The sequence below is a fragment of the Echinops telfairi genome, unplaced genomic scaffold (genome assembly GCF_000313985.2).
Source record: "Echinops telfairi isolate 266 unplaced genomic scaffold, ASM31398v2 ScPeMD7_7458;HRSCAF=8496, whole genome shotgun sequence".
Classification (NCBI taxonomy): domain Eukaryota; kingdom Metazoa; phylum Chordata; class Mammalia; order Afrosoricida; family Tenrecidae; genus Echinops; species Echinops telfairi.
Window position 1 is genome coordinate 14,606,832 of NW_022111358.1, and position 12,171 is coordinate 14,619,002.

A 12,171-nucleotide genomic window follows, 5' to 3' on the forward strand; every position below is an offset into this window, starting at 1 on the left:
AAAAAAAAAAATCTTACTGCTTTCTGCAAAGAGAAGATGTTGAGTATCCAATTGGTCCAAAAATGGCGAGCAGAGTATGGTAACCTCATTGAACAAGTGGACAAGGGAAATGCTAAGAAGCCCAAGTGTGGATCAGGTCGGCAACCATTATTTTCTGAGCTGGAAAACCTGATCTGTGAATGGGTTGCTGACAGGAGAGCAAAGGCTTTGGTTGTGAATCGGACTCAGATTCAAGAATTTGCCCTTGCAATGGCACCATAGTTTGACATAGCCCCCAAGGTCTTCAAAGCATCACAACACTGGCTGGATAATTTCCTTCAGCGAAAAGAACTGTCTTTAGTAAGATCCACAACATTGTTTAGGCTAGAAGATGCTCAAGTTATTAAGCGAGCACTTGCATTCAAGTCCCTTATTGATGATGCTGACTTCTCTAAATACAATCTTTCCAACATGATTGCTATGGATGAAACTGCAGTGTTTATGGGCCAATCATCTCAAACAACAATTGAACATCGGGGTGTCTCATAAATGTATATTCCCTCCACTGCTTACGAAAGTGCACGTTTCCTGTATTTTGGCAATTTGTCTGGATGGCACTAAAATCCCACCTTTAATCATTTCTAAGGGCAAGAAGGAAAAGATTGAATGTGTTTTGGGCATTTTTATTCTTGAAACTGAAAAAGCCTGGGCTATAAGAAAGTGGGTTGATTTAATGATGCCGCTTGTTATGCGAGGGAGCCAAAGAGGTCTGCTAGTCTGGGATGCAGCCAGCACTCACCCAGCTAAAGACATGAAGACATTTCTTCACGAAAGAAAAATAGATCAAATAATGATTCCCGCAGGAATGACGGCCTATCTCCTGACTCCTGATATTGCAATAAACAAGCCATTCAAGGAAAATTTGCACATGGAAATTAATGACTACATTGAAAATTGAATGGAGAGAAATCAGCGTGGAAACTTTCTGAAACCTAAACTGCAAGAGGTTGTGATTTGGGTGAAGAATTCATGGGAGAAAATCACTGACAGCTGCATTGCAAATGCACCACGAGCAGGCCTCCTTGACAAGAAGTACTCATTTAAGGACAGTGCTATGCTAAACCTGAGAGATTTGGTCCACTGATTCTGAAAGAAATGGAGTCATAAGAAATTCACCAGGAAATTCAGATTTGGATTGTTATGATGTTCCATGACTGTCATTGAATAAATGAGTAAATGTACCATAGATTGTTATACATGGAAATCATGGTAGTAGCAAGAAATTCTTGATACTGTAGGATTCATCAGTTTGTCTGGTTATGCTAGTTTGTGATGACAACTACTACCGTACCATATACAGGTAATAAATTTCCTTTATTTTTTTTGTTCAACAATAAATGTGTACCGTATTCTTCTTCATGGAAAAATAAGACATCCCCTGAAAATAAGACCTAGCGCATCTTTGGGAGCAAAAATTACTATAAGACACTGTCTTATTTTCGGGGAAACAGGGTATGAACCTGTCCAGTGGGAAAAGGAGAACGGAAACTCCCTAAAGTAGGGAGATTGATTTGAAATTTTAAGAGGAAACTTCAAAGACAGTAATAAAAACATCAATGTTTACCAAGGAAGCTTATCTGTAGAGGAAAAGGGAAAACACACAACTAGAAGAAAACAGGTTTATTAGAGTACAGAAAAACACGTGTGTGGTCTCTCCCCCCATTACTACTTCAGAAATGATTCAACGCTTTTATATTCACTAAAAATTGCTTATCCAAGGAATGGGCAATGTTTGTTGCCTTCAGCTACCTCTAGATGTATATCAAGTGACAAAGTATGCTACTAAGATACAATGGAGCAGAGCAAACATAGCTCATGCTCTCAATTTAGTAAAGGGACTCAGAGTCTGTCCCCTCAGTGACATGAAGGCTCTTGGAAAGAGTGTTCACTTTTGTAGAGGTCAGTATGAATCTCAGGGTCTAAGCATTTCATTTTACTTACAAATACCCCGTTCCCTTACCTATGGAATCCGAACTATCACCAACCTCATAACCCTTTTCTGACAATGAAATAAAAATATAAATTGCCTAAAATCAAACCCAAACTCACTACTTGCTAAAATCAAACCCAAACTCACTACAATGCTTCCTAAGAACAAGAGTCATTAAACAAATTACCTTCCATAAACATATAAATAACTTAGAATTATGAAGGCAAAGCAAAAGAGTGTAATGAACATTGAACTTGAGCCCAAAAGACTTGGGGTTCAAGCTCCAGCTGTTAACTACTTTTTTTTTCTGCCCAGAGGCTGATTTTTCAGAAGTCCCTCTCCAAGATTTCTCTGAGGGAACCTTGGGGCAGACTTTGACTGCCAACCTTTTTACAGCTCGTAGTCTGTTAAACGCCCAACTACTCCTGCAAGTAACTTACTTATAAACCTCTTTTTTAAAGTTTCATATTTACAAAAATGGATGGGGTAATCAATTCCTTTATCCCGGGATTATCATAAACAAATCACATGGCATATCTTGTGCTAAGGGTTTGGCTTTACAGTTTGAAGTACAATACAGAAAAATCTAGCATCATCACAATTTAAAAATAAACTAATGAGAATACTGAGAAATTTACCAGTTTTGAATCTTCTGAAATGAAAGGTCATATAGGTTACATACATTATCGCCAGAAGGTAGTTTTTTTTAGGCCAGCTCTAACGTAATAAATTTATAGAAAGTTACTACATTCAAGCAGTACATAGCAGCGTGCATCAACTTTATGGAGTTCCAGAGAAGTTCTTGGTACAAAAGGCAGGAAATAATTAAAAATCTGTTACTGAGGGACCCCAAGGAGCTAATGATAGTTCCCATGCTCTCCAGATTGAATAAAAACAATTAACAACAGTTACCCTCAAATAGACAAAGTAATTTAGTTTTCATGACAATGTTGTATTATTTTAAAAAATCCTCTTATGGTTTGTTTTAAATCTTTACAAAAGTAGCCAGCATTTCAATATTTAAAAACCCACACTATTGCACATTTTATTTAACTGACAAACAATATACTCTCTGAAGGAAGAAAAGGATATCTCTGAATTATTATGGTGGAATAATACAGTAGGGTCTTCAGAAAGTAAATCCCAAATCTAAAATTAGATGCCTTGCAGGGAAACAATTGAAGTTTTCCTGTTTACCTGTTCCAGGAATTGAAGTTTGAGAGGTATTAAGAAGACATGCTTTTACTTATGAAGAGGATGATCATACCAGGGCAGAGAGATGTCTTGGCTGTTCCTACCTTTTCTTTAATGAATATCTTTTTTGAACACCTCACAGTTTCAAAGCAAAGTCCCTCCACAATAATTTTATTGTATGCTAATGAGATTTGTCCCTTAGAACAACACAACTCACATCTCAGCCCTGGAAACACAGATCTACTTTCCTTCACTTAGTCCACAGTCCCTCTTTTCCCTCCTTTAGTAAGCACACACACAGTTATCTTCAAGTTTTGATAAGCGGGACTTTACAGCACCAGCAAATTCTCACTTCTCTAACCACACGCCACATCTCCTCACCCCTTACGGGACCCTTTTCTTCCCCATTTTCCCGCACATGAACATCTGGCTGGTTTTCGGTAAAGGATACTGGTGCCACATATAGAGCATGTGAAAGAAAATAATTCTTCTCTGAGGCAATACTTTTTTTTAAAATATGGAACGCTTTACAAATTTGCATGTCATCCTTGCGCAGGGGCCATGCTAATCTTCTCTGTATTGTTCCAATTTTAGTATATGTGCTGCCGAAGCGGGCACCAATATTCTTTTAGAAACATAATTTTATTATTTGTTTACTATGTATGAGAAAGTGATGATGCACATTTTCCTACATAGGAACATTATTTTTGGTTGATAAAAATTTGGCTTAATAGTTTCATAAGACAAAAAAGAAAAGAAAAAAAGAAAGAGAAGGCAGGCAGGAAGCAAGGAAGGAAAAGAGAAAGAACACAGGAGAAAAATAATAAAGGAATCCAATTTTCTAACAGGGAAAGGGAATTCACATATCTCCAAATGATGTTCTATGCTTGAATAATTCTTCAAAACCTAAGCAAGCTATCAATCCAAAGAAGAAGAAGTAATATCTTGAAGTGAAATATGTTTCAGTCCATCGTCATCATTAAGCAAGAAAGCAGGTGGTATAATTACCTGGATATGCATTTTAATTATTGCTTTTCCAATCAGAGTTGCACCAAAGAAAGTCCAGAAAGGTACGAGAAAGTGTCCACATGTTATTCCAGCCAGATCAAAAAGAGGATTTGGAATCTAAAAAGAAGGGAAAAAATGATTATAAAAGTGTATTTCTATACCTAAACAAAATAATAATAATTTTAGTCGACTGGTATGTGGCACCTGCTTGAAGCCATGTTTACAATGTAAAAGCGATGCATGAATTCCCTGGTCACTGAGACACTATTCAGAATGTGGTTAGGCAACTATCCTACTATGTCTTTAAGAAGGACCTCATTCATTTCAGGGACTGCTCTACTTGCTCATTGCAACCCAACTGCATTCTCCTTATATCATGTATGGTTAATACCCCTAGAGAGCTAGATAAACCCACTGGATCCTTCAGAGTTTAATGCCATCATAGATTTTTGACTGCATTTGGTAGTGTGGAACGTAAGGTGAGATATGACGAGCGCCTTAAGTTTAATTCAGTAAGTACTGAATCAATTCAACCAATTCGGGTTCTAAAATCTTTAAAAAGAAGTAATAATATCTAGAAGATGTTCACATCTTTTTAGCAAATAATCTTTTAAATCAATGAATACATTTATAGGTAGAGATGCTTTTTATTTAAAATTCATACACATTCTGTCTGTGCTTTCATTTTTCAAGAAAAAAAAAATCATTATTTGCATGTTCATGTGAACCCAAAGCCTTGTGACATATTTTAGAAAGAAAATCAAATGTGGAAATATGAGAACACAGAGATTCAGATGTTTTGAATATTCAGTCCCACACAAAGAAGTGATTCACAGTAAATACCCTTTCTGAACATCTCCACACTTCAAGAATGCCAAGAAACTATTTCATATAAAATGCAAAGAAACCACAAGGTGCTTTCAAACCACTTTATCCATTTTTCTCACACAGAAGTATTCTGCCCTTGTGGCAGCTGGCTGAACTCTTTAAAAGTTGATTTATGTAACTTCATTTTCAAACTTTCAAAAGAGTGAACAGATTTAACAAATCTATGTAGCTACTTTGAGATTTCCCTCAACTAAGCTTTTAATCTTAATTTAAGTGTTAAATTAAAATAACTTATAAACCAAACCTCCTTTTAATCTTAAGCCAAGTATGTAGAAATTAAATATAAATTTCTAGAATTAACTCATCAATTTATGTTAAATATTGGCTATCCCTCATTGTATATAAGTAGGAGTTAGTACAAATATTGGACTTCTTGTAGTTAGAAGAATGACAAAAGGGGCCACAATTTTGCCTTAATATGTCAAAGGTAAAGCAAAGTGCTTAAAGTGCTCAGCTGCTCACTGAAAGACTAATGGTTTATAACCCACTAACTGCTCAATGGGAGAAATAAGTGGCAGCCTGCAATGCAACCCTAAGGGGCAGTTCTAGTCTGTGTTAAAGAGTTCTATGAGTCAATAAACTTGACAGGAGTGGGATTGGCTTTTAGCTTTATTTGTATTACCCCCAGTAATAATAAAATCCCATTGAGTACTTTGAACTATCAAGTACTTTCTTCCGAAGGGATCTATTGCTTTACCTAGGAGTTGGAATTACAAAAGGGCTTCAAACCAACTCTGCTTGGTTCAGACAGGGACATCCGAGTGACACTGAAACATACCTGAATTTTAAAGTGGGTGAAGAGGAATGCTAACCAGAACTGGAAAGGGTTATGGGGTGAAGCCTTGCTGGAAACTTAATCTCCTCTTAGAAAACAAGGGTAGCGTGCATGTCGCATAGCAACCAAATCTAAAAACAGCGGTGCCTGGCAGCTGACCATGCCACTTTCAATGTCCGTCGTTCTTCACAGTCTGAGCAATAATCTAAAGTCATGCATCAGGTTCCTGAAAGAGCTCCCTATGCTCCTTCCAACTCTGTTATTCTAGGGCTTTGACCTGTAGTTTTTACAGCCTTGATAGCGCCCGATCACCAGCATTTTGCAAGTCCTATCACCTATAATCTTAAGAGTCCTGCTGTTAGAGTTTCACTTTGTTGGTCATGACTGGTTCTAAACCTTTTAATAGTTTTTCACTAACAACATGCATTAACTCACTTATTACCCACAACATTATATGGCATCATTACACCCCTTTTACAGATGAAAAAAGTGAGATCCATAAGTTAAAAAAAATGAGATGGGGGACCTGGTCTCAAGGAGTTCAAGAATGAAGAAAGTGTTTTGAAACGATAGTAGCAATTGTTTGATACTGCCTGATGTGATTGAACTATGAAATGATATCTATAATAGCACCCAATAAGATGGTTTAGAAAAAAAAAAGTGCGACAAGTTACTTGCCAAGGGTAATAGAATAACAGGAAGTGTGGGTCTAGATCCTCTACCCTTAGCCTCTAATCCATTTGGCATCTCAACTCAATTCCATTCTCAGGGGTGTATATAGTACTATTTACTTATCACTGCATTTCAATCTTTCTCACTGGCTAAGGCTCCCCGAGAGGCAACAGATCTTCTACGCTTTGTGAGTCACACTGTACAGTGGTTGACAAAGATGACCAATCACAATAAAAGATGGTTGGTAGCTTTTGAGCATTTATGGTCCAGGGACTATGCTAGCCAGTCTGCATAGATTTATTGTAAATGGCCCATTGCAAGGAAAACCGGATTGCTCCATTGAAAAAAATGAGAGAACCAGGGCTCTAAGAGCAACCTGATACATTTACATATCTAACAAGGAAGTATAACTAGTTGATGAACCCAAGGTTGTTAAGACTACAAAGGCCTTTCCCTGCCATGATATTAAAAAAAAAACAACTTTTATTGGGGGGCTCTTACATCTCTTATCACAATCCATACATTCCTCCAATGTGTCAAGCACATTTTCACATATGCCACCATTATAATTTTCAAAGCATCCCCTTCCCATTTGAGCCCCTAATATCAGCTCCCCATTTCTTCCCCATCCCGCCACGCCTGCCCTCCCCCATCATCCCTTGATAAAGTAGATTATTTTTTCCATACCTTACATTATCCTCCATCGCCCCTCAACCACTTTTCCATTATTTGTCCCCCTGGGAGGGGGTTCTAGGTTGATCCTTGTAATTGATTCCCCCTTTCTCTCCCCACCCTCCCCTAATCCTCCTGGTATCTCTACTCTCCTTGTTGGCCCTGAGGGGTTTATCTATCCTGGATTCCCTGCGTTTCGGGCTTTTATCTGTGGCAGTGTGCATATTCTGGTCTAATCCGATTTGTAAGGTAGAATTGTAAGGTGATGATAGTGGGATGAGGCAAGCACTGAAGAGCTAGAGGAAAGTTGTGTTTCACCGGTGCTATACTGCACCCTGACTGGCTCATCTCTTCCCTGTGACCCCTCTGTGAAGGGATGTCCAACTGTCTACAGATGGGCTTTGGGTCTCCACTCCATGCCCACCCCCCCATTCACCTTGGGTATGGTTTTATTCTGGGTCTTGGATGCCTGATACCTGATCCCATCGACACCTCATGATCACACAGGTTGGTGTGTTTCTTCCATGTGGGCTTTGTTGCTTCTGAGCTAGATGGCTGCTTAATTACCTTCAACCCTTTAAGACGCTAGATGTTTCTTTTGATAGCCGGGCACCATCAGCTTTCTTCACCACATTTGCTTATGCACCCATTTTGTCTTCAGTGATCGTGTAGGGAAGGTGAGCATCACAGAATGCCGATTGTTAGAATAAAGTGTTCTTGTGTTAACGGAGTACTTGAGTTAAGCCCAATGTCCATCTGCAACCTTAATTCTTAACATATAGATATGAGTACATAGTTCTATTCTCCTCTCAGTGTGTATATATATATATATATATATGTATATGCCAGTATTTAGGTCTCTATAAATGTCCTTTGCCTCCTGGTTCTTTCCTCTATTTCTTTTTTAATTCCCTCTTGTCCCACCATCATGCTTGGCCTTCATTCGGGTTTAGTAATTCCTCACTGCTACATTGCCCTTGATTGCGCCCCACTAGGCATCCTACGCCCTTCCTTCCATTGATTTCAGTTCACCTGATGTTCCCTTGTCCCTGGGTTGGTCGCCCCCCCCCTTCCTTTCTCCCATCTCCCTTCTCCCATATCCCCCCGGAGCCATTGGTCCCATTCTTTCCATCTCCGAATTATTTATCCCGCCTATCTTATCTAGATAGATATGCAGAGACATTAATCAGTGCAAAACACAGGCAAAGCCAAATAAAACAACAAAGGAAGTAAAAAACAACAAAACAATAAGAGGTGGGGCTTTTTTTGCCATTAGTTTTTGCTGGGGTGGGACACTCAAGATATATCACCTTCTAGTGCATAAGGGGGGCAAGGTGCTGTGTATCACTAGACAACAATTTTATGAATTTTTACTTATGATTATGGCTTATATTCTATCAACTAGGTACTTGGTTATTGTGGCCAATTGTGGTCAGACTGAAAAACAAAAACTGTGATTAAAATGTTCAACTTTAAATATGCCTTCATTATGCTAAACAAGGAGATGAACACTGGCTCCTCAAGGAATGCCAATTTAACAAATCTAAAATACACGACTCCAAGTTTTAGACAGAACTGGTTTCTCAGTGACCTGTAGCCAATGACATCCTTACCATAGCCATGGATGCTTCCATTACTCAGCCAAGAATTAAAGTCACTTCCAAGAATTAAAGTCACTTAACATAGGTTTCATGTAAGTTCTTCCTTGTAACTAATCCTTGAACCTTAGAAAAAAGTCTACCCATATACACTTTTATGGAAAGAATGAAGCCATCATTACTTGGATAAATGCATTTCCTTATAAAGCTTTCATGGGAAATTTGGATTTTTCTTTCTTGCTCTTTCTAAATAAATCAATTTAGATCGGAATTCATTATTGCATGATGCTTTGCTTATAAATCAATATAAATAAGAAATAAACATATCCAACAGAAAAAAAGTCATTTAATAAGTAAGTTGATGATTGGCAAAACTACATACCCAATAAAAGTGATAGTACATTTGTTCATTTTGCAGTACATCGTTTAAAAACAAATGGAATAAAAAACATACTAAAAAAAATCATATATAAACACCACACATACAATATATTTCTTAAAATATCTCACTTTTAATACAATTTACTTACTGAAGCACAGGCCAAAATTCCAAAAAATCCAACCTTCTGTACTAGATTTTGAACTGCCAGTTTAGCTCGGGAGGCAAAGTCCTGTGTAAAAGGAAGATTTCAAAACCTTAATGAAAAGTCCAAGGAAGAACAGGTGGCTCGTTGTACAGTTTATAACATTAAATATCTCACAATCTGAAGGCAATTATTTAAATAAACTGGATGATTATCAGTCATATCAAATTGTTCACAAAAAAGATGCAAGGAAAATTAAGGTAGATTGTTACATCATTAAAGTTAAGCCTTTATAAAATTTCAAGAATAAGCTCAAATGTCCCTTTATATTTAGCTTTTTCTCTTGATTATCTAGGGATGAAGGAAAGTATCACAAACCAACTCATTGTTTTAGAAATACTAGCTTACCAAATCTCTCTTTTTTCCTTCCATAACTTGCTAGGCTTAGTCTCCCATTAATATCAGAGTAGGAAACCATGTATCAATAAAGACATCTCTGGAGATAGAAGACTATTATCCCAATGTAGGCGCCTAGGTGGCATAGTGGTTACACATTGGGCTGCCAACTGCAAGGTGAGCTGTTCAAAACCACCAGCTGATCTGGGAAAGATGGGCTTTTCTGGAATTAAAGAGCGACAGTCTCGGAAACTCACAGAGGAAGTTCCACCCTGTCCGACAAGGTTGCTCTCAGTTCACATTGACTCCATGGCAGTGAGTTTGGAGTTCTTATTCTTTTTAATCATTATCTAAACAGCAAAACAGCACCCTAACTTTCAATAACCCTATAGTATATATAGACAGAAGATATTCTCATAGCCGGATTTGTAAGGTAGAATTAGGGTCATGATAGTGAGGGGAGGAAGCATTAAAGAACCAGAGGAAAGTTGTATGTTCATCAATGCTAAACTGCACCCTGACTGGCTTGTCTCCTCCCCGCCACCTTCTGTAAGAGGATTTCCATTTGTCTACAGATGGGCTCTGTCAGCTGGCCCTTTAATGTTGTTTCTCCTCACTTTGAAAGGCGGAACTAAATCCCTACTCACAACACTTTCTCCATCACCTTCACTTGCTGCATGAGCAACTTTTAAAGCATTGATGAAGGCTCCGACGCAGTGATCCTATACAGGATATCCAAGGTTGTGTACATCTTTAAAGGAGACTACAGACTCATCTTTCTCCCTGGGAGAGGCCAGTAGGTGTGAACCTTACACTATAATGTTTAACAGTTCTTACACTAAATTAAGGTTAATAAGAACTGTATATACCTGTTCTGATTTACCTACAAATTTGACTTAACAGCACACTTACGAACAAGTCACATTTGTAATTTGCATTGAAGATGTTTTTACATTACACAATCTCCCTGAAGACTTTACTAAGGATGGTGAGAAAGTCAGAAGGAATTAAAACCAATAAACTATTTTTAAAGCGATATATCACATTGTAAACACATTCAAGTTCAAATATACAAACTTTCAATGTTAGTCATTAGCTAAATTCTACGAAGCAACTTTGCCATTTTATAGTTTATTTCCAAAGAAGGAATTCTTCGGGGATTAGGCGCACTGTTTTAGAAGTGCACGCATGTTGTCAGAAGAAAAGGCGCGTCAGTGTCATTTAAAGGAGTAACGGATTAGACTGAAGGAAATTTAAGAGACATCATACCTAAATTTAATTTTTTGATACTGTTTGGAACCTGTTTGAAATAAACATTTTTAAGGCATCTAAGAAATGTGATCAGGATACTATATGCTAATTTGAAGTATTATAATGATGGTTCTGTAAAATATCAATGTTTTTAGAGATATCTATTAAAATATGAATGACAAGTCTAGCACTTACTTTAAAATACTTCAGGAGGGGAAAACATAGAAAAAGGAAAGGATGAATAAAGTATAGCAGAATATTGTCAAATATGAGTGACATGAGACTACATCATTTTGTAGATGTCTGAAAAATTTTCCAATTAGAGGCTAAATAAAATTATTTATTTAATTTATAACATAATATGTCAAATAGTATTGATAGAACCACAATTTCAAGACTGGTATTATGTTAATATTACAGGTTAAGATGCAAGGATAAGAAAACATGAATATTGTTACTGCAAAAACCAAGTTAATTATATCATATTGACTATTATTAAACAACCAAACTGCTACTACAAAGGCATTTTCTATTTTTCCATTGCATTAGGTGTGAAATGAAATGCTAATTTTTACTGATAAAACCTGTTTAAAAATATATTACAGTGTGCTCGCTTCGGCGGCATATACACTAAAATTGGAAAAATACAGAGATTAGCATGGTCCCTGTGCAAGGATGACAAGCAAATTTGTGAAGCATTGCATATATATAAAAAAAAGGAATATGATAGTGAAGTCAACTTTCTTAAGTAGACTATTATGAAATACACTTCCATTTCTTTCTGACAATTCATGCAAAATAACATATTTGCAATTCCTCTGGAGTAACTTAATACAAATTGACAACCCATAATAAATAGGAAAGTTATAAGTTTATTAAATATCAATAAATATGATTATATTATAAGCAGTTAAGAAAATAGTAAAATCACAACAATGCCTTCACTTACAGCACCTGAACAAATCTCATTTTATTTAAAAAAAAATTTTTTTTATGCTTCCAACATGTAAATTTTAATTACTGAAAAATATTCTATCATAAATATATATTTAAATGAATATATGGTTCAATGAGTTGGCTCAATGGTCGTGGAATGTCTATACTCTATATCAGTTCACCTCCTATGCTATTAAGAGTCACTCATTCTCACTACAATATCAAGCTTCATGGTGATTGGATTCTTTTTTTTTTTTTTTTAACATTTTATTAGGGGCTCATACAACT

General features: G+C 36.8%; 1 protein-coding gene and 2 non-coding genes across 3 annotated transcripts in view; 1 reads left to right on the forward strand and 2 right to left on the reverse strand.

Annotated features, from left to right (window-relative positions):
• Positions 1-12,171, reverse strand: part of VMP1 (vacuole membrane protein 1) — a 115,339-nt gene that overhangs the window by 26,163 nt on the left and 77,005 nt on the right. Inside the window, exons 8-9 of the mRNA XM_004707005.4 lie at positions 9,307-9,387; positions 4,172-4,288 (exon numbers count right to left, since the gene is read on the reverse strand). Coding sequence (XP_004707062.1) covers positions 4,172-4,288; positions 9,307-9,387 — 198 coding nt within the window. The remainder of the gene's footprint in view (positions 1-4,171; positions 4,289-9,306; positions 9,388-12,171) is intronic.
• On the reverse strand, positions 3,675-3,781 carry LOC115873016. The gene has a single exon (XR_004048191.1). It is a non-coding gene; the product is annotated as a U6 spliceosomal RNA (small nuclear RNA).
• On the forward strand, positions 11,554-11,657 carry LOC115872908. Its single transcript, XR_004048110.1, has one exon. It is a non-coding gene; the product is annotated as a U6 spliceosomal RNA (small nuclear RNA).